Source organism: Erpetoichthys calabaricus, chromosome 11 (genome assembly GCF_900747795.2).
Source record: "Erpetoichthys calabaricus chromosome 11, fErpCal1.3, whole genome shotgun sequence".
Lineage (NCBI taxonomy): Eukaryota > Metazoa > Chordata > Cladistia > Polypteriformes > Polypteridae > Erpetoichthys > Erpetoichthys calabaricus.
Genome location: NC_041404.2, coordinates 45,537,674 through 45,564,514, shown reverse-complemented (window position 1 = coordinate 45,564,514; position 26,841 = coordinate 45,537,674). Strand labels below are relative to the sequence as shown.

General features: G+C 39.4%; 1 protein-coding gene across 1 annotated transcript in view; it reads right to left on the bottom strand.

The window, feature by feature from the left end:
* The window catches only part of csf1ra (colony stimulating factor 1 receptor, a), a 156,260-nt gene that overhangs the window by 58,565 nt on the left and 70,854 nt on the right, over positions 1–26,841 (bottom strand). Inside the window, exons 3-9 of the mRNA XM_028813046.2 lie at positions 20,778–21,032; positions 20,313–20,600; positions 20,087–20,223; positions 11,444–11,606; positions 7,700–7,880; positions 6,522–6,637; positions 992–1,103 (exon numbers count right to left, since the gene is read on the bottom strand). Of these exons, the coding sequence (XP_028668879.2) occupies positions 992–1,103; positions 6,522–6,637; positions 7,700–7,880; positions 11,444–11,606; positions 20,087–20,223; positions 20,313–20,600; positions 20,778–21,032 (1,252 nt within the window). The remainder of the gene's footprint in view (positions 1–991; positions 1,104–6,521; positions 6,638–7,699; positions 7,881–11,443; positions 11,607–20,086; positions 20,224–20,312; positions 20,601–20,777; positions 21,033–26,841) is intronic.

Sequence of the window (26,841 nt, the reverse complement as noted above, 5' to 3'; positions counted from 1 at the left end):
TCCCTATAGTTGAGGAGTGCCCCCGTAGCATGATGCTGCCACCACCATGCTTTATCACAGGAATGGTATTAGGCAAGTGATGAGCAATGTCTTGTATTTGTGAGACAATATACTTGGAGTTCTGCCTAATTTTATTTCATCAGACCAGAAAATCTTTTTCTTCATCCTGTCAGAGTACAAACAGACTGTCATATTCCTTTTAATCAAGAATGGCTTCCATCTTGTCACTCTACCATAAATGCTTGATTGATGGAGTGCTGATGAGATGGTTTTAGATCTTAGCAGAGAACTTCTGATGCTCTGTTAAATGGATCATTGGTTTCTTGGTTACCTCCAAGGACCTTCTTGTCCGATTACTCTGTTTGGCCAGACAGCCAACTCTAGGAAGAGTCCCGATGGTTCCACACCTCTTCTATTTCACAACTGAGGGCACTGTGTTTATGGGGACTTTAGAAATTGTCTTATCATCTTGCCTGATCTATGCCTCACCACAATTTCATTGTAGAGGTCAACAGAGAGTTCCTTGGACTTTATGGCTTGGTTTTTGTCCTGACAGTGTGAATTGTGGGATGTTATATACACAGATACACTTGTGCCTTTCTAACTGATGTCCAATCAATTCATTTGCCTCAGGGGGATTCCAACCAAGTTCTCGACACATCTTGAGGAGAGTTAAAACAGGATGCACCTGGCCACAATTTGGAGTGCAACAGCAGAGGTCCTGATTGATTATATGAAGGATGGATTTCAATTTTTGATTTTTAATAAATTTGCATACCTTTCTGTAAATATGTTTTCATCTGGTCATTATGGGTTACAGAGTGTAAATTAGTGGTTGAAAATAGCAAATTATCAATTAACAATTACATATACAATACAATAAAGTGTGTGGAAAAGTGAAGGGTTTGGAATACTTTCTGAATCCACTGCAGCTCTGGGGAGACCTTTGCAGCCAATAGCTTGACTAACAGATATCCTTGTAGATGTTTACCTTTCCTCCTCACTGGAGCATATGAACCACTTAATGTTGGGAGCTGGATAGCCAGATGCTTTGCAGACAAGAATGCTACTGTTGACGGTAGTCAGGGACACAGTGGGTTTTTCTAGCAAAAAGCAGACAGACAAAAAAGTCACATTTTGGAATAAGGTTAAGTCTAAAGGCTACAATTAAAGAGCACTGAAGTCAAATAAGTAAGAACTTGAAAGACGTCCATGATAGTTTGCATTGTTCTTTTCACAAAAGTTGCTGTTAAATAGAGCTGGCTTAGATTTGGGCTTTTAAACCCCTGTTATTCATTCTTGTGGGTGGTCACTCACTATTATATACTGAACATTTTTATTTATTCATTTATCCTACTTTACTAGACACTATGTCCACCTTCAGGTAAGTGACCTCTCCTTGCCATGAACCACAGCAGAAAGCAGAAATACTGACAAGGCCTTGAAGTGATTTAAGCGTCGGCACGATTCCCTTACATCACTCCTTTGCATGACACCTATCTATCTATCTATCTATCTATCTATCTATCTATCTATCTATCTATCTATCTATCTATCTATCTATCTATCTATCTATCTATCTATCTATCTATCTATCTATCTATCTATCTATCTATCTATCTATCTATCTATCTATCTATCTATCTACCCAATCTGCTCTAAATTTTAAAACTTTGAGCTTTTAAATATAACTGTACATCCTCACTCAGCTGTCCATTTAATTTAAATTTCACTTTTAATTGGAGTTTGTGTTGCTTACTATTCTCCATTTGCACTCTCACATGCTGTACAGATGATGTCTGTCAAAGTATGGACTTGGAGCAACATTCTTCTGTGAGAAATTCAACCAGCAAGATCAAGGGTGTCAAGCTCATGGCTCATAGGCTGGATCTGGACCTTGAACCATTTTAAAACATCTCACTTCATTAAATTTCAAAAAAATATTACATACTGTCTGCGATGACCATTAGTTTCCTCAAAGATCCCCTTCAAAATGTGTTTTTAAGAAAAATGTAGACAAGAACAAGACCATTCAGCTCAACAAAGCTCGGCAATCTTATACACTTAATTCTTCCAAAATAACATCAAATCTATTAAAGTTATTAAGCATGAGGAAAAGGACTGAATGTAACCAAGGGTTTACTAAATGTAACTTAATGCTGGAAGCGTAACATCTGCCTCATCTTAAAGAAGCTACTAATATAATTTCCCAAGGTTAGAATGAGGTAAACAAGTAACAAACAACCCTCCTGAAAGCGGGGATACACTTTTGAGAAAGTCCATACACCTCTACTATGAAGTGGTGCAGTAGGACAATCTGCTAAACACCCATCTTAGCAAAGCGGTGTTCAGAATAATGAAAGAATAGACATGTGTCAGAAATTACTGGTGGCTTTAGATGATTGGAAGAGGTTGTTATGTGTATGTATTAGATGAGGTAACAGTAATTTGAAAAAGTATAAAAGCAGATGAATTGTTCAATTGATTTATCACTCCATGGACTGGGACATCTGTGCATAACTCTGTGCAAATAATAAAATGTTTTGTATTCCCATCTGAGCTCCATGACTGCCTTTTTTGTAGATGGAGGAAAGTTTTATCCGTGACATTACCATACTACTTGATAACTTATTCCAAGTGTCTGTGGTTCTCTGTGTGAAGAAAATCTTCCTAATGTTTATGTGAAACTTACTCTTAACAAGTTTTCATATATGTCCCCTATGTTCTTGATAAACTAATTTTAATGTAAAAATCTCGATCCACTGTACTAATACCCTTCATAATTTTAAACGCTTGTCTCCTCTTAATCTTCTTTTACTTAAACTGCTGATACAGATTGTATACATTGTATCTAAATATAATTTAGCTGGATTACATTTACTCCCACCATTAAAAACCGTCCATATTGTCAGCTCACTTTTATCTGCACAGCACAGTGCACAACTGCTACTAAAATTGTAGTTAGAATGGAAATTGATTGTTCTTAATCACCCAACAAGAAAGTGAGAAGAGGGAAATATGCCACACTACCATAAAGAACTTTAGTATTTGTGATGGAAAAAATGTAACAGTTAAGGTTAGGGTTGTGGTTAGGGAACAATCTCATGCCACTCTCATCACTTTTATAAAGCTGGACAGGTGTCTGGGCAGGCCACCCTTAAAGGCTTAAAGCTTAAAGGCCATGTCACATTAGACGACTTTTCCAGTCATAGCTTTCATTTCTATAATCCAAGAGAGTCAGATTTGAGCTCCTGTTATTAACAGTTGTATAGAATGACATACCTAGTAACTCACTTAATCTAGCTTGCAATTTGCCCCGACAAAATCAGGCAGACTTCATTTTGCCATTAGTCATAAAGACAGGATCTATGCGTGTGAGAGTTGACAAGCACAAAGCCAGTCCAGGATGGGAAGAACACCTTTACTGACACGTATGTGGAGTCACTCAATACAAGGAAAGAGATGACTGACTTAGAGATGGTGGTAACACTTCTTAAATATACTTGCCAATTACAGAAATACGTGATTAGTTTAATTTCTCATGTCCTTGCTAGTTACTGATAAACAAGACCCTTGGAGTCAGGATTCTGTAACACTAGATTGTACTGGTCCACTTTATCAATACTTAACCTTGTCCTGGGTCACAGAGCAGGAGGCTTTAATTGAAATGCTTTCTTAGAGTGCTAAAGGCAAAAACTAACAGTTAACAAGGACAGAAGTCATTCAATATGATCAATTTGTGAGAATCATATTTATCAGTAATAATCAACCATCACAGTGCTTATCTGGAAGTACAATGCATATAATGCAGTTATGAGGAATAAAGAACAAGAGTACTTTGGATCTTACAAACAGAAGAGTGGCTCATCTGACTGATGTGTCATGTTTGACGTACCGTGACAGAATAGAATAACGAGGGCAGACATTACGGCTAAACTTGACATACCTTTTAGCCCTTCGTACAACAACAGCTCCATCAGGAAGCCTGCTATTGACTGTTAGAAAAAAGGGACAAACATGACTAAGTCATCATGCAGTCACTATATTTGACCTGCCCAGCAATTTTTAGTCATGTAAATAGACATGGTCTTGCGGTAAGGTGAGAAACACCAGTTGGCAAGTCTGAGATGCCCTGTGACAGCGTTTCTCAACCTTTAAGTATTTGCGACCCAAGTTTTCATAACAGTTTTAATCACTAACCCCTAATGTTTTTTTGAAACCCTAATAAAATTTATTCCTATATTTTTTGCTGCCGATACACCGCTACAAGTTTAAAATTTCCCTACGAATAGCGAAATTACGCCACATATGGCAACATGGGCGCGCCCCACAGTTTGAGAACCGCTGCCCTATGACTAGAAGTCACGTAATGTGCCCAATGACATTCTTTGTCTTCTCCACTCCCCTGATTATTGTATGCAGATAGGAAATGCATTTCCATTTCCAATTGTGTTAAATGTGATCACTGTCTGTTTCTGACCTAAGTGATCTACGTGTTCCATCACCAGCTCATTCTCCTTTGTTTTTTAAATGTGGTCAAAGTGACATACAATTTTGATGCGTGTTAATGCAGTTGTAAACAGACATACTTCACTTTAACTACAAATTCTTGCATGTGTCTGGGGTGCCACTCTCACTTGACTTTACGCAGTGATGAAATGCTTATTTTGGTCCTGTAATCGCCAGTAACTTTTGTAACCACAATGTCCAAACAACCAAAAAACAAATAAAAAAGGCAAGACACACAAGGTAGAATATACAATTGTGATGAGTCTTATTTGTAAGGAAAATATGGCGATAGTTGTTGACCTGTTCCAGCCTATAATGGGTTATATAAGTGTTATTTTTCACCCTCGATAAAATCTCCAAAATCTCTTTCTAGTGAGCTTCGCTTTTCGTGATTGTGAAATTACATGCAAAACTGTATGTGGAATGACTAGTGGCTGCTTCTCTTATTATTACCAAGAACTCAAATAATAATCAAAAGACAACATCATATGCTGTCATGAAGACAACCAGCTGGATGAAAAAATTAGTTCAAATGAAAGAGATGTTCAGAAGCTTGGCTGATAGCTACACCAGCAGCCACTGTGACTCTAAACAGCCACATGAAAGAGCCTGATTGCTTGAATGTCCTTACAACAATTCATCTGACATTTTCAGGCACTCTCGACCCACAATTCAACTTCAATTTTAACTCTATCAGGGCTGATGTCGACTTTTGTCAAAAGGAGGTGGTAATCAACTGTAAACTGCGACAAAACCAAACCGTTATATTTTAGTTGGAGTCTCGTTGCTAGAAGGAAAGTTAGTTTCATTGGTTTGACCGAGATTTCCTGCGCTCGTGTGAGTAGTAAGGCGCAAACAAAAGCAAAAATGGCACTGACATAATGGCAAGAGATCAAAGCGAATGGGTAAAGCAAAATGCTCAGTGGATGAAGTTTTGCCTATTATCTCTGAACTGGACTATGACTTGTCGGACTACGATTTTGATACAAGTGATGGAAAATGAATGTGAGGTTCCAGCTCCAGCTGACTGGTCCCCAGCTAATTGTGATGCTGAACAGGTTCATGTAGCTGACACACCTACAGCAATGTTCACCAGGAGGTCTGCCACTCAACAATGATAAGAGGTAGAAACCAGATTGCAATGCACTGCGACCGTGACCGCTGCTGCTACTGCCCCAGCTACGCAAAGACAGCATGGCAGCAAGTCTGCCACACATTCTTGACAAACTAGCAGCCACAGCATGCAGCAACAGATGTTTTATGTTGATTTCTGTGTGAAACCATTGCTTTTCAGAAACTGTTGTTTGGAAAAAATATTCAGCCCTCAAAGAGTTAATTCAATTACACTTAATTTTAATAATATTAATTGTTTGCATTTATATAGCACTTTCCTCACTACTCAAAGCGCTTAGCAATTGCAGGTTAAGGGCCGAGCAGAGTCCCTTTTTGGCATTTTACGGGATTCAAACTGGCAACCTTCCGATTGCCAGTGCAGATCCCTAGCCTCAGAGCCACCACTCTTTGCTGACTACTTATAAGTAGCATTATTTACAACTTTGTAACATTAACAGTGAATTATTAGATAACTAGCTGTGTAAGCCTGTGCTGTAAAAAGCCCTGGCACCTAGAAACTATTGAAATCGTCAGAAAAAAAAATTGAAATGCAGAGTCAGTGGTTTCATTTTTTCCCATTGTCTATCATTGCTGTAGCCTCGCACTTCTGGGTCGGACAGACAGACACACACAACCCGAAAGCAGACAGTAGAGGTCACGTAGTATATGTGTACCAAATTTCAGGTCAATAGGTCAAACGGTTTGGAGCTACAGGTGATTTAAAGTCCTGGTCAGACAAACGGACAGCCACGGTAGCGTATTATATAAGAAGATACAACCTCAACATCTAAAACCACACATATTTAATTAAAAAGGCAGAGAAACTGAGCAATTTCATTTATTAACATAAACAAATCCAACCTGTCTCATTAAGGCATTCAGACTGGTATTTCACTTACGGTATAGCTCAATATGGAAGTTCACAGATGAGCAGACTTTTTCATTACTTGCAAAGAATGTGTATTGACCTTTTTCTGTTGGTTTTATTCTGCTTAGGGAAAGGGTGGTTTCATATCTATGTTAAAACAAAACACAGCAAAAGAAAGGAAATTAAACCTTCAAGTATAAATTTCACTGATTCCAATCCCATTTGTATGAACTCTATTTCTTTGGCTCCTAAAAACCTCTAATTATCAACTGACCTAATTTAAATTTTTCCATTGAGTGCATATTACTCCACGTAGGTGTTATACCATAGGTCTGTTCTCTGAGCCATGCTGTCATTGCTGTTCCTTAAATATTCCACCTACCTTTCACACGTGTTTTGGGAAGTCCCTTCAGTTTTTGAGTTCTAGTGTAATGTTTCTAATTTTCTTCCCATACCCCTACATGAGGCTTACTCTCTCCAGGACAAAGCTGGCAGCACTGCGAGGATGATGTCTTTTAATTACTTCAGTGTTTTCATTACCACCCATCCATTTCTGTTAAGTGTTAAGCTCAGAGATACGCAGGTGAATGCACCTATGGTGTCATGAATTATGAGCTCTCTGTCCAGTAGACCACCATCTGTGAGGTTTATGATATGGATGTGAGCAACACTGGAGCACCACAAGGCACCACAGATTGTTTGCATTTCATTCTTGCATTTAACCTTCCACTGTTTTGCCTGATAAAGCTTATTTTTGTTCTGCTGGGCGACTTGCCACTCTTTACTCCTGTAATCTGGAAAAGGGCGATGGGTGGTGCTGTAATAAATGAATTCACAAATCTGCCATGTGACCTGAACTTGAAGGCGAGGTGGATGTTGTTATTTTGAACCCTGGAGGGTGTTGTGCATTTCGTGCTGAATCATCATGTATTAAATACCATTATCAGGGTGGTGAGAGGTCAGCAGTCTCACTCCTATAGGAAATTGCTATGAACCATGCATCTGCCAATGCCCAGTGACTCACTATGGAAGTTAGAAGCTGTGAGAGCAAGTTATTAGTGCAAGGGGAAGGTCATTTGAACTAGACAGAAAGTCATGCCCTTCATTAATTTTTGAGGACAAGTAAATGCAGCAGGTAAAGATCTAAATATACTAGACTCCATTGTGGAAAAAACATAATCCCATCATTGCTGCCAATAGATGAATTACCTGTTATTAAAACTGTGAAAGACTTCCTTGTGAGCTGAATCATTGTGTGAGCTGGGTGTGTCCCATTTGGTTTTGTGGACTGGTGGATATGCCTCATAAAGAACCTTCAGCTCTAAATTGTCTCCTTCTCGAACCTCATAAGTGGTGTTCTGGGGGTTGAAAAAGTTGAGGTAGGCTTTCTCTGTAGCAAATAACAAAAAAAAGTCAATTAGCAGGCACTTGCCCCAATTCATTATCGTGTCTTGCATTTTCTTTCATCATATGTCATTTAATTCCTTGTCTTGGTGGAGACCCAAATGCCTAGCAATGGATGTCACTGTTGTACAGAACATGGCTGCATGCATGTAACACAATGCATTGGAAACAAACAAACAAAATGATGTTGTGAAAAAGAACAAAAAGTCAATAACAGCACAAATAATATAAGTCAAAATATTCAAACAAGCAAAATTCAATGTGTTTTGACAACATGTAGCTGCAAACGTCAAAATGGAAACAAAGTGAATGAAAAGAGAAACATACACTTTCTAAATTTCTAAAAAAAAAAACAGCATAAAGATATACTCAAGTGCATCTTGATCCTGGCAATATGAAACTTTTGGTGATGCACAAAACCATGTATGATAATAATATAATATGGATAATATGGCATAAAAGTATATGCTGTCCGATCAACATTCCACACATTGATGATTATAGAGCAATAGTTTTGAAACAACACTTAGCCACGTTACATAGAATACTTGCTAACTCTTGCTCTACGTATACCTTAAACGGCTTTCTGCCATATCCTCATGTGTCTGAACTTCTCCTTTCGTCTTCTCTTTCAAGCCCCTTTCTGTCCACTTTTATACTTTCGCAATGTTTGAAGACGACTCTCAGGGTGCCTCCTACGAGTTTACTTCTCTTCGTGTGTCTTACACTTACACTTGACCTCATTGCTAATGCCAAACTAACCAATCACACCAAAAGCTAAACTGACCAATCAGATTGCACTGAGGGAGTGGACACACACACACATATGCACACAAATTAGCATTTTATTATATCCATCCATCCATTTTCCAACCCATAGTAGATTAAAAAAAAAAAATAATTCATTATATTTATAAAGCGCTTTTCTCAGTACTCAAAGCGCTATCCACACAGGGAGGAACCAGGAAGCGAACCCACAATCTTCCACAGTCTCCTTACTGCAAAGCAGCAGCACTACCACTGTGCTAGATTACAATATTAATTGGAAGAAAAATGAAAACATGCCATCCAACAATAGGGATGTGGTACCAGAAAAAAGTTTACTAGCTCTGGAGGTAGAAAAATATTTTTTTTTATAGAAATGTCTAACCAAATTCAGAATTGATGACATGGAAAGACCACCCCACGTGGGGAATATGTATGGAGAAAAATAAAAAGAATCGATTGATGTTAATTAATCAGTTAATTGATTATCAGTTTTGCCACTTCTTCTTCTTCTTCTTCTTCTTCTTCTTCTTCTTCTTCTTCTTCTTCTTCTTCTTTCGGCTGCTCCCATTAGGAGTTGCTACAGCAGATTAGCATATTATCAGTTTTGCCAGTAATTGATTAAATTCATTTGGTAAGGCCCCCACGTTATTTTCCTTTTCTTTCCGAAGTGTATCAAAGCAACTGAAGCGCACTCATAAGAAACAGAATAATGAAGTGTATTGATAAACACAAGGTTTACTCTTGTTTTCTCTCCCTTATTGTGTTTCTGTAGCTATCTGAGGTGGGATAGATCAGGTGGGTGTCAGGGATGGGGTTAGTTATTGTCCTTACATACCCCAAAAATCAGTTATTATTGTTGGTTTCCTTTTGCTGTATTCCTTTTTCATTTTATCAATAAAAAACGTGATCCCATAGCTTAGAAGACACAGACAGGCAAGACAGACAAGACAGACAAACATAAAACAGAAGAAGCTGGCTGTTTACTGACTGATTAGAGTTCTAATTTTTTCTGGTGACAGATAAACAGTTTTACAATACCAAGCCTTCAATGCTGTGTGGAGGTGCATGTTTATGCTCCAGGTTCAAGTGGAGGACTCTTCTTTCGCTCTTGGTTTTTGCTACGTGGTCATTTGTCCATGGTGTGGGGTTGAATTGCTTTGTTCAGTTCTCTGTTAGGTTTTTTCCAGTGTAAGACTGTAGGTTCTGAGTCTACCTTTTTAACATAATGGCTGCTTCTCAGTCTTTTCAGACTTGGCTCTGTCAGTGGCACAGCGTTTAGGTGAGAAGAGTGGATATTAAAGCTAGTTCAGGGTATTCCAGTTCCAAGGCTGTATGAAGAGTAGTTTCAGGGCCAAAGAAAGTTAGTGAGCTTTTTGCACTTAAGACAGTAGGTGGCTTTTGGTTCAAAGACAATTGATCAGCTCTCCGAAAAGAAGACAGAAGAGTTGAATGCAGTTTTGGTAGGAAAGTATATCCTCCGGTGACTGGATCGAGGTTAATGCCTGATTTTTGGTGCTTGATTGTGTTCATCACAGAGCTCAATTTTTCGTTACAAGCCTAAAATGAATGTCCTTTTGTGCAGCTTTTCATCTGAAGGAGTCTCTGCAGAGGTGTCAGCTTAACTCTGAATTACACCTCTGTTATCAGGTGAAGTACAGAGTTGATCAAAGTGCTGGTAGAGCTGCAGTTCAGCTGTTCACTCTCATGATGTTTTGTGGGTGGTATCCTAAGAGGCGGGGCTACCATGTCAATCACTGCCTGGAACTGCCCCCTGCCCTATATATCTGAAGGGTCTCCCACAGTTCTTAGTGGTTCGTTGTGAATGCACTAAGGAGCCTGTGAGTTTATTTGTGTTTATCGTTATTCTGCGATTTATTGCATTTCTGGATTTTTTGACCTTCTGCTCTGTTTTTGACTTCATACTTGGATTCTGCATTGAGATTGTGCTTGGTTGGGTTTCCCTTATTGTTTCAGGCAACTCCTTTACTCTTTTTGTGCTTCTTCGGAGCTCCACAGGATTACAGAACATTTTTTTGTGAAAAAATAAATCTTATTTATTTTACAAAGATTCTGTGTTTGTCCCTGTATCTATCAGGGGTCTGACAGGAAACCCTTCCTCTAGTGTGCATTTTCTGAAGTTCTTTTAAGACTTGCGTATTTTTTAACTCCTAGTTCATGACAGATGCATTATAGGGAGTGCTACCAAAAATACTGAACAGATTTTTTATGTTTACCATAAAATAAAAAATAAACTAAAAAAAAAAAAAAACAAAATGAAAGAACATGTGAAATGAGCAAAACGTGTACAGGTAATAAAAATACAGGGATGGATAGTTTTTTGAAAAATCTGACTATACTGTCCCTTAAAATGATTTTTTCCTATGGACATCTTAATGTAATATAGTTTTAATAAGTGACTAAACCAAAAATAAATAAATAAATAATCTGAAAGAAAAGATAAATATGTCACAATTTAGTAATTGTCTTAAAGCTTGTTGTCTATGGATAGTATCTTCTCCACCAGCATCCATGAAGCTGAATGCTGTGAGTTCAGTGAATGGATTGCTATATTCTTATTAATTAAACACACTAAACTTTTCTAATTACATCTGCTTTTACTTTATTTTAACTCAGAAGGTAATTTTACTTCATCCTTTCATCAGTCATGAACAGCTCTTCATCCATAATTTTCTTCAAAAACACTACTTAAAAATATTATGTGGTGCTAACTCTTTGAAGATTTTCTAAAAGAGATTAGATTGCCATTTTGAGCTTTCTTACCAACCACTTGCAGGAATGTGCTGGTGCTGTTGACGCCGGCCTCGTTTTTCCCGATGCAGGTGATATTTCCAGTGTCTTCCATTGTTACTGACGGGATACTCAGTCTGCTTTTGATAAACAGGTGGGTGTCCTTAAATTTCGATTCTTCGTCAACTAGAAAGGTCTGTAGAATGGATTGTTTACATTTTAGAGTTAGACATTGGCATTCTAAGAAGCCTGAATTAGGCTGAGCAAAATGTAACAATTCATACTCAGCTTCTAGAAAGAAAAAGAACAGTGGCCATTTCTGTTTGTTATGCGTTTCATGTTCCTAAGTTTCAGAAGTGCTCCAAAGTGCTTAGTGTGTGCACTTGGCATTCATTATGAACATCCTTCAGTAGCATCCAGTCATCCCTGTTAAAAGGTGAGCATCAGGCAGACTGCAGTTTGTGAGACTCAAGGAGTCTATCTACAATGCGAAAGTGAACAACAAAGAGACCCACAAGAAAGAGTGATGTCTCCTTTTCTCTTCACTCTGTACACCTCTGACTACAAATATAACACCAGGCCTTGTCACTTGTAGACATTCTCAGATGACTCTGCACTTATGGGGTGTATTGATAAGGGGGATGAGATAGAGGAGAGGAGTCAGGTGGTGAAGTTTTGTTTTCTTGGTACAAACAGAATTGTCTGCAGCTTAACATCAGAAAAACCAAGGAACTGCTTATTGACTTTTGTCATACCAAAGAGTCTATGTTTGGTCAAGAAGTGGATGTGGATGTAGGATGTAGGTGGTGTACTCCTACAAGTACTTGGGGGTCCACATTAATGACAGGTTGGTGCTGGGCTGTTAACGTCACTTAACAAGAGATGCCCACCGAATCAGTGAGCTAATCAAAAGGGCAGGCTTAGTTACGAGATGCACTCTGGACCACCTGGAGGTAGTAGAGAAGAAAACAATTAAAACAAAACCAAGTGCCATTATGAACCATGCTGTAGATCCTCTGTGTGACACAGTAACACTGACCATTTTCATTGAACAAATTATTCAGTAGAAGTGTGTCAAGAAATGTGGCTGGGTCTCCTTTATGCCAACAAGAATACATTTTATAGTGCCTTACTGGGACTGCCAAGTCAGAAAAAACATATTGAGTTGATTTCATTTGATTTGATATACTTTATTATTCCCTGAGGGGAAAATGTCTTTTCACATGACTTTTGGAGGTCAAAGCACAGGGCCAGCCATTGTGTGTGATATTGTGTATAATGTCTGTCTGTCTGTCTGTCTGTCTGTCTGTCTGTCTGTCTGTCTGTCTGTCTGTCTAAAGGAGGCTGAGAATGCTCTGAGAGAATGTTTTGGAACTACATACTGGGATATCCTGCAGGGATCACATAGTGAGAACATTGAGGAAGTTGTTGACTGCACTACCGACTACATCAACGTCTGTATGGACATTGTAGTTCCAGTAAGAACTGTACGCTGCTATGCTAACAACAAGCCATGGATTACAAGTGACATCAAGGGCCTTTTGAACCAGAAGAAAAGGGCTTTTAAAGACGGTGATCAGCATGAGCTCAAGTGCGTGCAGAAGGAACTCGGATTCCAGCTCAGGGCGGCGAAGGAGCAGTACAGGAGAAAGCTGGAGCAGAAGTTGCAGAATAACAGCATGAAGGAAGTGTGGGATGGGATGAAGATCATCACTGGCTGCAGCTCGAAGCAGGGTACCACCATCGAGAGAGACGTGAAGAGAGCAAACCAAATGAACAACTTCTTTAACAGGTTTGACCACCCTAACCCACTCTCACTCTCATCTCGGAGTACTGCACTCTCCACACATCCTTCTGCTGATACCAGCATAGGAGAGACATCCCCACCCACAATTACAACAGCGCAGGTGAGCAGAGAGCTGAGGAGACTTCGTGCCAGCAAAGCAGCGGGTCCAGATGGAGTATCGCCGCAACTGCTGAAGGTCTGTGCATCAGAGCTGGGGGGTCCTCTAGAGTGCATCTTCAACCTGAGCGTGGAACAGGGGAGAGTCCCGAGGCTTTGGAAAACATCTTTCATCACCCCAGTCCCAAAGGTATCACGTCCTAGTGAGCTGAATGACTTCTGGCCTGTTGCTCTGACATCACATGTGATGAAGACCATGGAGCGGCTGCTGCTTCACCACGTGAGGCCACAGGTCCGCCACGCCCTCGACCCTCTGCAGTTTGCATATCAGGAGAAGGTGGGAGCGGAGGATGCCATCATCTATATGCTACATCGATCCCTCTCTCACTTGGACAGAGACAGTGGTGCTGTAAGAATTATGTTTCTAGACTTCTCTAGCGCCTTCAACATAATCCAACCTCTGCTCCTTAGGGACAAGCTGACAGAGATGGGAGTAGATTCATACCTGGTGGCATGGATCGTGGACTATCTTAAAGACATACCTCAGTATGTGCGTCTTGGGAACTGCACGTCTGACATTGTGGTCAGCAACACAGGAGCGCCACAGGGGACTATACTTTCTCCGATCCTGTTCAGCCTATATACATCGGACTTCCAACACAACTCGGAGTCCTGCCACATTCAAACGTTCGCTGATGACACTGCTATCGTGGGCTGCATCAGGAGTGGGCAGGAGGAGGAGTATAGGGACCTAATCAATGACTTTGTTAAATGGTGCGACTCAAACCACCTACACCTGAACACCAGCAAAACCAAGGAGCTGGTGGTGGATTTTAGGAGGCCCAGACCCCTCATGGACCCCGTGATCATCAGAGGTGACTGTGTGCAGATGGTGCAGACCTATAAATACCTGGGAGTACAGCTAGATGATAAATTAGACTGGACTGCCAATACTGATGCTCTGTGTAAGAAAGGACAGAGCCGGCTATACTTCCTTAGAAGGCTGGCATCCTTGAACATCTGCAATAAGATGCTGCAGATGTCCTATCAGATGGTTGTGGCGAGCGCCCTCTTCTACGCGGTGGTGTGCTGGGGAGGCAGCATTAAGAAGAAGGACGCCTCATGCCTGGACAAACTGGTGAGGAAGGCAGGCTCTATTGTTGGCATGGAGCAGGACAGTTTGACATCTGTGGCAGAGCGACGGGCGCTCAGCAGGCTCCTGTCAATCATGGAAAATCCACTGCATCCACTAAACAGTATCATCTCCAGACAGAGGAGCAGCTTCAGCGACAGACTGCTGTCACTGTCCTGCTCCACTGACAGACTGAGGAGATCGTTCCTCCCCCAAACTATGCGATTCTTCAATTCCACCCGGGGGGGTAAACGTTAACATTATATAAAGTTATTGTCTGTTTTTACCTGCATTATTATCAATCTTTAATTTAATATTGTTTTTTGTATCAGTAAGGTGCTGCTGGAGTATGTGAATTTCCCCTTGGGATTAATAAAGTATCTGTCTGTCTGTCTGTCTGTCTGTCTGTCTGTCTGTCTGTCTGTCTGTCTGTCTGTCTGTCTGTCTGTCTGTCTGTCTGTGCTTAGAAAGTCTTTGATGACCTGCACTTTAGCGACCTGAACATCTTGACTTGATATTGTGCTGAACAATCTTGGTGAACAGGATGAATGAGCTTGTTGGGTTGAATGGCCTGTTCTCCTCACAATTGTTGAATGGCCTAATGTTCAGTTTTCACCAGTTAATTCTACATTTTTAGGATCTGTGGTGAAACAGGAGTGCCCAGAGAACACCCGAGTGAACATTTGTTTTCTCATGAAAGTGTCTATGAAACACATTTCAGCCCCTGAAGGTTCTTTTTTTATTTAACGGACATGATTGAAGTGTTTAAAATTATGAAGGGAATTAGTCCAGTGAATCGAGACGGTGACTTTAAAATGAGTTCAGCAAAAATATGGGCACACAGTTGGAAACTTGTTAAGAGTAAATTTTGCACAAACATTACAAAGTTTTCTTTACACATCGGACCACAGACACATGGAATAAGTGAACAAGTAGTCTGGTAGACAGTAGGACTTTTGGGACCTTCAAAACTCGACTTGATGTTGTTTGCAAAAATGAATTGGATAAGACTGGATAGCATTGTTAGAATGCTATGGCCCATTCTCATCTAAATTTTTTAATGTTCTAATCCTAGAAAAGCTTAAATTATGTTACTAAGCTTATTAACATATTGTGAAAGATGCTCGGACACAAACAGACACAGAGACTGCCAGTGAGAAGGACCTCCTCCATTTTTATAACGAATATAATTATTTCCACCCCAACATAAAGGTGAAGCGTCCAGCTTCCTTGACAACACTGTTCGCCTGAAAGAGAACATCCTTGTGACCTCCGTTTTTCACAAACCAACAGATAGATGGACATACCAGAGAAGTGATAGCTTCAACCCCAAGCATTTAAGGCACTCCATCATTTTCAGCCAAGCAACACATTAACAATCATATTTGCTCATATCTGACAGACAACTACAGGAGCTTAAACAAGATTTCATTAGAGAAGGATATACGCCCAAAACAACAGACACTCAAATAAGAGGAGCTACTGCCATACCCAGAGACAACCTCCTGGAATATAAAAACAAAGACAACCAGAACTGCATTCCCCTTGTTGTCACCTACAACCCATGTCTTGAAGCATTCTGAAAAATTATAAAAGCACTTCATACAATACTAAATAATGATGACACGCCGCAAGATGTATTCCCAGAACTTCCCCTCCTGGCATAGAGACAACCACCAAACCTGCACCAGCTAACTGTTCGAAGCTCCCTGAGTGAACTAAAAGACAAATGGCACATCTCATGTGTGCTCATGTTTATAATGCAGATCATGTAGTTACACCACACTGCCGACACGAACATTGCATAAACATTGCATTTTCCTGCAGATCATCTGCTGCGGTCTACCTAATTCTGTGTATGAAATGTCCCAACACTGCATTCTGTGTGGGAGAAACTGGACAAACACTCCACTAAAGAATGAATTCTAAATTCAATTTGGTGAAAACTATCTTAAGGCTCCTCACACACACAGAATTGAACAATTGTTTCATATTTCAATAGTATAAACCTTGGAGACTCAAGTGATGTGCTTAGGGTCAAACTGAGCTAGTAGTGAGGACACTGAACCAGCAAATGTTACACTCCAGCCAGGTTCTACAGTATGTTTATTCTTTTTATTGTTGCTTTTGTCATTTTGAAGCATTTTACATAAATCTATTTCTGGGCATGTCACAATACTTTTGCTGTTTCAGAACTTCCTACACCATTCATACACTTGCTGGAGTAACAGATATGCCTCACCGTACTATGTTTCAGAATGTCTTTCACCTTATGAGGTTGAGTGAAATGAAAACCGTTAATCTGTGACAGAAATTTGAAATACCATGCCATTGTCATGTATTTTGGCAAGAGTAAGGTGCGAGCGCATCGCAGACGAGCTACATAACATCACAATAGCAGTACAATGAGGGCTGCTCCACTGTAAACATGCACCAGAGAGGAGTATCATTCTGTCAAATGCTTTTTGAGCAGTGATGGGGTTAAACCTATCGAAATTCATCGGCAAATGAAGGTTCAGTAACAACAACAACATTTATTTCTATAGCACAATTTCATACAAATGAAGTAGCTCAAAGTGCTGTACATGATGAAGAAAGAGAAAAAAGACAAAATAAATAAGAAAATAAAATTAATGAACACTAATTAACATAGAATAAAAGTAAGGTCTGATGGCCAGGGAGGAAAGAAAAAACAAAAAAAAATCCAGACGGCTAGAGAAAAAAAATAAAATCTGCAGGGGCTCTGAGGCCACGAGACCACCCAGCCCCCTCTAGGCATTCTACCTAACATAAATGACCTCAGTCAGTCCTCATGGTATTCAGGGTTCACATGGAAGAACTTGGTGATGATGGTCATGTGGACTTCTGGCCTTTAATCCATCAATGTAAGGACATCACGGTACTTAGTTTCTTTATCAGTTTGCTGCTGCTGGATTATGTGAATTTCCCCTTGGGATTAATAAAGTAAGTATCTATCTATCTATCTATCTATCATATGGTGCCTTTCACATCTATCTATCTATCTATCTATCTATCTATCTATCTATCTATCTATCTATCTATCTATCTATCTATCTATCTATCTATCTATCTATCTATCTATCTATCTATCTATCTATCTATCTATCATATGGTGCCTTTCACATCTATCTATCTATCTATTATATAGTGCCTGTCTGTCTGTCTGTCTGTCTATCTAAATCATAACCTTAGATCTTCAAATGAGTGTCTGCTTAGAATTCCAAAAGCTAAACCTAAAAGAAGTGGTGAGGCGGCCTTCTTCTGTTATGCACCTAAAATCTGGAATAGCTTACTAATAGGAATTCACCAGGCTAATACAGTGGAGCACTTTAAAAAACTGCTAAAAACATATTACTTTAACATGGCTTTGTCATAGCGTCATTTTAGTTTAATGCTCTGTATGCTTTGTATATTCAATTAATTATCATTATCGTTCATGGTGGCTCCGAAATCTGTCCTAACCCCTACTTTCTCTTCTGTTCTTTTTCTGTTTTTCTGTGGTGGCGATCAGCGCCACCACCACCTAATCAAAGCACCGTGATGTCCCTACATTGATGGATTAAAGGCCAGAAGTCCACATGACCATCATCACCAAGTTCTTCCATGAGAACCCTGAATACAATGAGGACTGACTGAGATAATTGATGTTAGGTAGAATGCCTAGAGGGGGCTGGGTGGTCTCGTGGCCTCAGAACCCCTGCAGATTTTGTTTTTTCTGTCCTCCCTGGCACATCGGACGTTACTTTTATTCTATGTTAATTAGTGTTCATTAATTTTATTTTCTTATTTATTTTGTCTTTTTTTTCTTTCTTCATCATGTACAGCACTTTGAGCTACTTCATTTGTATGAAAATGTGCTATAGAAATAAATGTTGTTGTTGTTATTGAACCTTCATTTGCCGATGAATTTCGATAGGTTTAACCCCGTCACTGCTCAAAAAGCATTTGACAGAATGTTGCTCCTCTCTGGTGCATGTTTACAGTGGAGCAGCCCTCATTGTACTGCTATTGTGATGTTATGTAGCTCGTCTGCGATGTGCTCGCACCTGCTCTTGCCAAAATACATGATAATGGCATGGTGTTTCAAATTTCTGTCACAGATTAACGGTTTTCATTTCACTCAACCTCATATATTTAAATGTCAAAGTGTTTTAATGATATTGAAATTATGTTCTCCTGCAGCACTATATTGTTTTTTTATGGGCACCATCATTTTTGTTGAATGGTTGTTTTGCAGTTACTAGGCAAGATGATCAGGAGTGTGACAAAATTAATGCAACTGTATAAGGGTCAGCCTGTGCATTCCCAGACTATCTGAGAGTTCAGATTCCTCTTAAGAAAACTCTGTCTTTTAACGAGGAACGCTCAAAAAGTTTCCGCACTTTCGTATTTTCGTTGGAAACGACAAAGGTGGGAAGAGTAGTAATTGGGTATTAAAAAGTTGGTACAATGCTGGGAAAATTGCATCGCAAAGGAAGGTCACTACATAGTAAAGTGATGTAATTTGTTTTGGAAATTCTAAATAAATAGAGTGTAGTGTGCAGCCGGGACGCCTTTACGCTAGGAGGACCGGGGGAGCAAGCGTGGCCAGAGCGTTACCTCCCCTGGGACGATAGATGGCAACCCCCCAGGGTTTCAGTGGTGCCTCAGACTTCTGCAGGGCTTCATGGGAGTAGGAGTGTGGTGCTGCCCTGTTGGGATCTGCAGGCGCCGCCAGGGGGTACTGCAGCAGGAGCTGCTGAGCCCTTTTGGGCAATTCTTCCGCCACACCCGGAAGTGCTGCCAGAATTACATCATCAAGCACCTGGAGCACTTACAGGTGCTTTATAAAAGGAGCCAGTAGCCACTACTCAAGGAGCCAGAGTCGGGAGGAGGAGGTCAACGAAGCTTGAACAGACTAGTGGAAAGGAGAAGATAAAAAGAAGGAAGAGAATATTGTGTTTTTGCAGTGCTTGTGCTTTGGACTGTGTTGTGTCTGTGGGAAATGGGAAAGATGTCTCCCACAAGGAAAAAGAAAATAAGAAACCAGTGTGTGCCTTGCACTTGTGTCCCATGCTTGTCTGTGTCAGGTTAAGCTGGCAGTGCCAGCCTGGGTGGGCCACAAAAGTTAAAAAAAGTGCAGAAACTTTTTGAACGTTCCTTCATAGTATATATTAATTACAAAGTCTTCTTCTGTTCTGTGACTTGCCCGCTTTGAATACATGTCCCCTTTTTATGTGAAATTCTGCTCTGTACCCTAACTTTGATCTTTAATTTCCAGTCTTGAACTCTATTTATTTATTTATTTCACACCTTCATGGTTTCAAACTATGGCTTGTTATTTTGGCTCTGTGACTTAAAAACATAAGAAACTTAACAAATGAGAAGTGACCATTCAATCCATTAAGCTCGTTTGTTTAGCTTTGTTGTCCCAATATCTCATCCAGATACTTGTTATGGGTTGTTGTTTCTGTTTCAGCTACATGGCTCGGTAGTTTGTTCCCTTTTCATTTAAAACTGCTACCGCCCAGTGCAGGCAGTACAGAAATGGATAAACGAGTTAATGGAAGAAGGTACAGTAGGTAACTTTGTGTTATTGACCAGAAAAGACAAACTCTCCAAATACAAAAAGGAGACCCACCTTGCTTGCTGGATACTTCCATGTAACATTGTAGTTGAAATTGAGGTTAAATGTGGTGCAGCTGATATTAAAAGACTCTCCGACTATTCGGACATGTGTAGTTCTCTCCAGGGAAACATACGGTGGATGGCGCAGTTCTGAAAGCAAATTTACCATTAGGCTTTTTTTCTTTTTTCAAATGCGTATTTGTTTCAAATAAAAATGCAAGATACAAGTGCAAACTTACTAGGATAGATATTAAAGGAAAATGCTCTGGAGTACTTCCAGTCTTCACCCTTTCTGCCGTAGCAAACATAATCACCACTGAAATGAGGCTGAGCATTTTGGATTGTTATGCCACGTTTCGAATCAAAGGTGTAATTCATTCCTCTGGGAGGCTCGCTCCCATTTGCCATTTTGAGGGAGACGTCCACAATGCTGGGATCAGTCAGGATGCAAGGCAAAAGGACACTGGCACCTTCTTGCTCTAGTTTATGGTAAGCATAGGTGTCAATGTAAAAGAACTGAGTTGGATCTGTGAGAGAAAAAGAGAGAAAGATGACATAATGATGATGATGAATAAAGAATTGTTAATTAATCAAAATAACTAAAATGATGATAAATTAATGTTATAATGAAAAGATGCAACAGTAAAAGTACGCAGCAAGCAGAACTTATTTTTCTGTGCTTAGATACACTGAGAAGAAATTACCTTTAACATAAACATATATGGATGCATTGAGGTCTTTTGCACCCTCGTATGTGCATGTATATGTGCCAGTCATTTCCACCGCTGCCTGAATTTGGAAGACACTGGATTTTCCTTCTTTCCTGACAAACTTCTTGAATCTTCTAGACTTTGGTACCCAGATAACATTGTCATCTCCTTTGCATGAGAGCTTCAGTTCTCCATGAACATCTACTGTGATATCTGAGCTTGATGGCTCAATTACTGGCACGTTCAAACCTTGAATAAAAAAAAAATAATATATATATTATATAAATTATATATGTATTTTATATATATATATATATATATATATATATATATATATATATATATATATATATATATATATATATATATATTATCAAGATGTGCATCCTGGTTAGTATTTTGAAGTAAATAATTTTCACTTTTTTTTTTTGTAAATGTGAATAATATAGATGATGATTTAGGATGAACATAAAAATTATGCACATATATAAAGTATTATCTATCTATCTATCTATCTATCTATCTATCTATCTATCTATCTATCTATCTATCTATCTATCTATCTATCTATCTATCTATTATATAGTGCCTTTCCTATCTATCTATCTATCTATCTATCTATCTATCTATCTATCTATCTATCTATCTATCTATCTATCTATCTGTCTGTCTGTCTGTCTGTCTGTCTGTCTGTCTGTCTGTCTGTCTGTCTGTTATATAGTGCCTTTCCTATCTATCTATCTATTATATAGTGCCTTTCCTATCTATCTATCTATCTATCTATCTATCTATCTATCTATCTATCTATCTATCTATCTATCTATCTATCTATCTATCTATCTATTTAGTATTGCATTATTAAACACAAAACATTTTTGTTACTTTTAAGAAATTAAAAGGTTATTTGCAATATTTACACTACAACACATTTTATATTGTCAGGGCTCATTTTCAGCTTATCCCTAACACTGCTTTGACCCAATTTGGGGTTTCAAATCAGTAAAAATCACCCTAAATTTCATCTGTGTCTTTCTTACATTTTTATTAATTAGCAAACAGAAAAAGTAGAAAATCCCATAATTTGTACAGCTTCAAAAAATGTTGTCATGTCTTTTATGTCCATTTCAATCCACCATTGACTTTAATGGATTTTCCACTCCAATTAGTAGAGTTTATTTGTACACAACCCATAAAAACTTTCAACTCAGAAATATAAATGATTTTAATAAAGTGTCTCAAACATCTAAAAAGGGTTGAAATCTAAGGAATCAACATACACCTCAGAATTAACATTTGCAGTGCATCATGCAAAGCATAGGTCTCTTACATGCCATTTGATATAGGATTTATAAATGCTAATGCTGTTAATGTTTGTGATGCGCCATCTGTTGAAATGACAAATTGGATTGGTCTCTGTTATATGCCATTTAGCATGGAATTCATAAAAGCATATAGGATTTGTAAATGTTAATGTCGTTAATGTTTGTGAAGCACCACCTGATGCAAAGCATTGTATTGCTAAGAATATTTGTGATTCATCATCTTTTGGAATGACAGATACAGAGAGACACACAGAAAGACTCACAAACACTTACTATATCCTTTTATTAAGGGCAAAAAGTTTCCAAATGTCAAATTTTGTACAGTGGCTACATATTTTGAACACTGCGATGTTCTTCAGTTTTGTCCCATCATATACTTTAGTGCATGGGTCTCAACTCCAGTCCTAGAGCAGTACTGTGGCTGGAGGTTTTCATTCTAACCCTTTTCTTAATTAGTGGTACATTCTTTCTTGCTAATTAACTTTAGTTTCTTTCATTTTAATTGACTTGTTTGTTAAAGATTCAGTCATCACACTGAATTTCTTTATTTGTTCCTTAAATGACACCCAAATAGAAATGAAATGTGAAGAGAGCCAAGAGGTGACCAGCTAAGTCGGGTCTCAAACTCCAGCCATTTTTACTCCAACCAGTTTTTTTTAATTTGAAGCCACTTCTTATTGTTAATTAAAGCCATTATTTAATTCTAAGGCCTATTGCTGCTCTCATTCTGCCACCACAGACATTTACAAAATTGTTGGTTTTATTGTTTCTAAGGGGACCATCAAAATATTTTGTGGACTTGAGCAGGTCAACATTACTGAGGCCTTCAGCTTTCTTCCCTTTTAGATATTGTATGACTAATAATCTTATTATTGTTTGGCTGTTCTTCTTCTTTCGGCTGCTCCCGTTAGGAAAAGAAAAAAAAAAGAAATAATTACGGGGTCAAGGTCTTAAATAGCAAGTAAATTAATATTAAAACAAAAGAGTTAATTAGCAGCAAAAACTGGTCACCTGTAAATAAGAGTTAGAATAAAAACCTGCAGTCTCAGCAGTGCTTCAAGACCAGAGTTGGAGACCCCTATTTTACGGGATGTTACTCTCCATATGGGGTACTTTTTATTTACAAACCATTAAAAACAATTTAAACATCATTTGTTCTGTAATATAGACGCTATATAGCGCCCGACCCAGCACAGACTGAGGCAGAGGCACGTGTAACACAAACAGTTTCTTTTATTTTTCTTCAGCCGTGGGGCACGCCTTCCCCGTGTCCCACAGGCCCAACACAGTCCCACAAGCACTTAAATAACACACAAACCACACTTCTTCTCTCCACCTCAGCACCACCACTCCTCCCAGGCAACTTCTTCCTCCCGATTCTGGCTCTCTGAGTGGTGGTGGCTGGCCCTTTTTATATCCCACCCGGAAGCGGTTCAGGTGCTTGGCCACCTGGTCCTAATTGCCCTTCCGGGTGGGGCTGAAGGTATGACCAGCCAGGCTGCTGACTCCACGCAGCTCCCCCTGGTGGCCATCCGAGCCCCCAACCAGGCTGTGGAGGACTCCATCTCCTATGGAGCCATGCGCCGGGTTGGGGAATCATTGGCTGCCAGGGAGGCTGCCACCAAGCGTCCCGGGGGAGGTATTGAACAGTCCTTGGCTGCTCCCCCGGAACAGATGTAGCAGAGGCGTCCCTTCCGGGCATGGAACCCGGCTGTCCTTTACAGTTCTAAAACTTACTGTGGGAACACTAGTACTAAAGATTAAGATAATCAATTAAATAAATATATGTTTAGGATGAAAAATAAGATGTCTAGGGCATGTCAGAATTGGGTGAAAAAAGACCCATAAGAAACAGCATTGAGTCACCATTTGAAGACATTGCAAGAATTAAAAATGGATGGATGGATATTTTATCTTAATACAATGACATCTGACTTCAGATGAGATAATAGTGAATATCGGAACATTAGAATATTGCAATTTGGAAGACAACAGGCCATTCATCTCAACAAGCTCACTGAGTTGTGAAAGTCCCTAAAGTTCTATTGTCCCTTACTGTGTCTGTGGTTCAGTCAGTCAGTCATTTTCCAACCTGCTATATCCTAACACAGAGTCACGGGGGTCTGCTGGAGCTAATCCCAGCCAGTACAGGGTGCCAGCCCACCACAGGGCACACACACATACACACACCAAGCACATACTAGGGACAATTTAGGATCGCCAATGCACCTAACCTGCGTGTCTTTGGACTATGGAAGGAAACCCACGCAGACACAGGGAAACCATGCAAACTCTACGCAGGGAGGACCCAGGAAGCGAACCCGAGTCTCCTAACTGCCAGTTAGCAGCGCTACCACTGTGCCACCGTGCTGCCTGTGTCTGTGGTTCTCTGTGTGAAAAAGAAGCGTTGGAATGTTTGTACAAACATCTCCCTGAACAAATTTCCAACTGTGTTCCAGAAGAAGAACACCGGAACACTCTATGGTGCACTCAAGGCACATGAGACAGCTGGCGGAAGAAATAAAAATTAAAAACATAACCGTCTGGATCATGAGATAAGTTGTTTACTTTAAGTGTATTACTATGCCAGTAAGTTTCCACAGTCCACAGGATGATTCACTACTTTTTAGCTGCCTTTCCTTTCCTATGTATCAGGAATCTCTCTGTCTACTCCAACAGAACTAAAAGCTCACTTGTCACTCTCAAACAGATCTAGTGAAAAACATCAACCAATAAATAAATAATTAAAAGTGGATTCAAAATGTGTTCAGACTTCTTCACTTTCTGCGTACTTGATTGTGTTGTATATTTAATTGTAATTAGAAATATCCGCCATTTTTGCCCATCAATCTATACTCAGTATCTTATAATTACAAAGTGAAAACATGTTTTCTGAAAGGTTTGCAAATGTACTAAAAAGCAAAACCTAAACTCTACTTTTCATAAAAGTTTTCAAACCCTTTACTGTGCTACTCCAAGTGCCTCCTCCCAGTTTTAATTCTCTTCAAGATGTGTCGAGAACTTGTCTGATGCCCACCTGTGGCAAACTGAATTCATTGGAAAGGCGCAGCATGTACCTGTGTATGGAATGCTCCACAATTCACACTGCATGTCAGGACCCATCCATGAAGTCCAAGGAACTCTCTGCTCTCTAACTGTGGTGAGGCACAGTTTGAGTCAAGGGGATAAAACCATTTCTAAAACTTTGAGTATTCCCAGTGGCCTCAAGAATTGTGAAATGGAAAAAAAGATTGGAACCACTAGGACTCTTCCTAAAGTTGTCCACCTGGCCATACTGAGCAACGGGGCAAGAAGGGTCTTGGTCAGGGAAGTAATCGAGAACCCAATGGTCCTGTAACAGAGCTTCAGAAGTCTCTTGCTGAGATGGGACAACCTGTCGGAAGAAAGGCCACCTCAGCAGAATTCCATCAATCAGTACTTCACTTCATTAAACAATTTGTGAAACAAATGTGATGTTTGGTAAATGATGTTTCACTTCCAGCAAAATTCATTCAAGGAGTAAACAAGTGTGTTCATATATTAATTAAACAAATATCTGCCTGTCATCTAGTATTTAAATAAAAATCTCAAGTAAAACAAAAAAAAAATGAAACTGTGCATATCCTCAGCTAGGATTAACATTTAGCTAGGATTGTGGTGAGGGTTGGCAGAGGTCACTTTCAGTGTACTGGAGAAAACACCACACTGATGTGCATGACGATGCATGTTAATATATCTTCATGTGAAAAATAAGCAGCATGTTATATTCTTTGCACCCTCCCCCACCATAACCTATCGTCTATGGGGGGATAGCGAATGCTTTAGATTCGTGAAAAGTTTTTGACAGATCTCGACGTTTTATGGTCCCCTGATACTGAAAACATTGATATTTTAATGATGGGTGTGTGTGTCACAGTTTCTTAAGGACAGTCCAGAGTTAAAATGGCTAGATGGAAAAATACCAAACTCGAAACTTAAGCCTGTTATGAGATGACGATGTGCCGATTCATTTTTGAGCCAAATCGTGCAAGAAAAAGAGGCACTCTACCGCAAACCTCTAATACCGTAATTCTGCAATGAATTATGAATTCTTCTCATTAATTGCTATCGTAATGACCTATTTCATGATCAGAAAGATCAGAGTGGTAAATAATTACTGAAATGTTATAGAAAAGTTCAGGTAACTTGGTTCCTAGAACACAAAGCCTACTGACGATTTTTAAAAAATCACTTGTACTTCTCCGTGGTGATGCGAATGACTGACATAAAAAATAATTCCACCGGTGTAGTGGATTATACACTTTGTGCAACTGCAGAAAGGAACACCATGAAACGAAAGTACAACCGGAAGAACGGGCATTGTAGCTGCTGGTAGGTAAGGCAGAATCAAGCATGGCTCAAAGGCGTGCCAAAAGAAATCTTTCAGTCCAAAGGTTCGTTTTAAAAGATTTAGTGAAAATTTAAAGCAAACAGTCCACACAAGAATAAAGAAAAGGATTGTTACACATGTAGAATAAAAGGCAATAATAAAAATGGAAAAAATGTCCCTTCCCTAAACTTAGCTTTTCTTGTAAAATTTCAGTTCTTTCTATACTTAAAGATGCTTTACTTCACATTCAGTACGTTCCAAATGTATGGCTCTGCACATACAGCTGAGGATGTTAAGGCATGGTTTGAAACCGTGTGCCCTCCATGCCTTAGGCAGGTCACTAACTGCGACTAATCTGTAGTCAGAG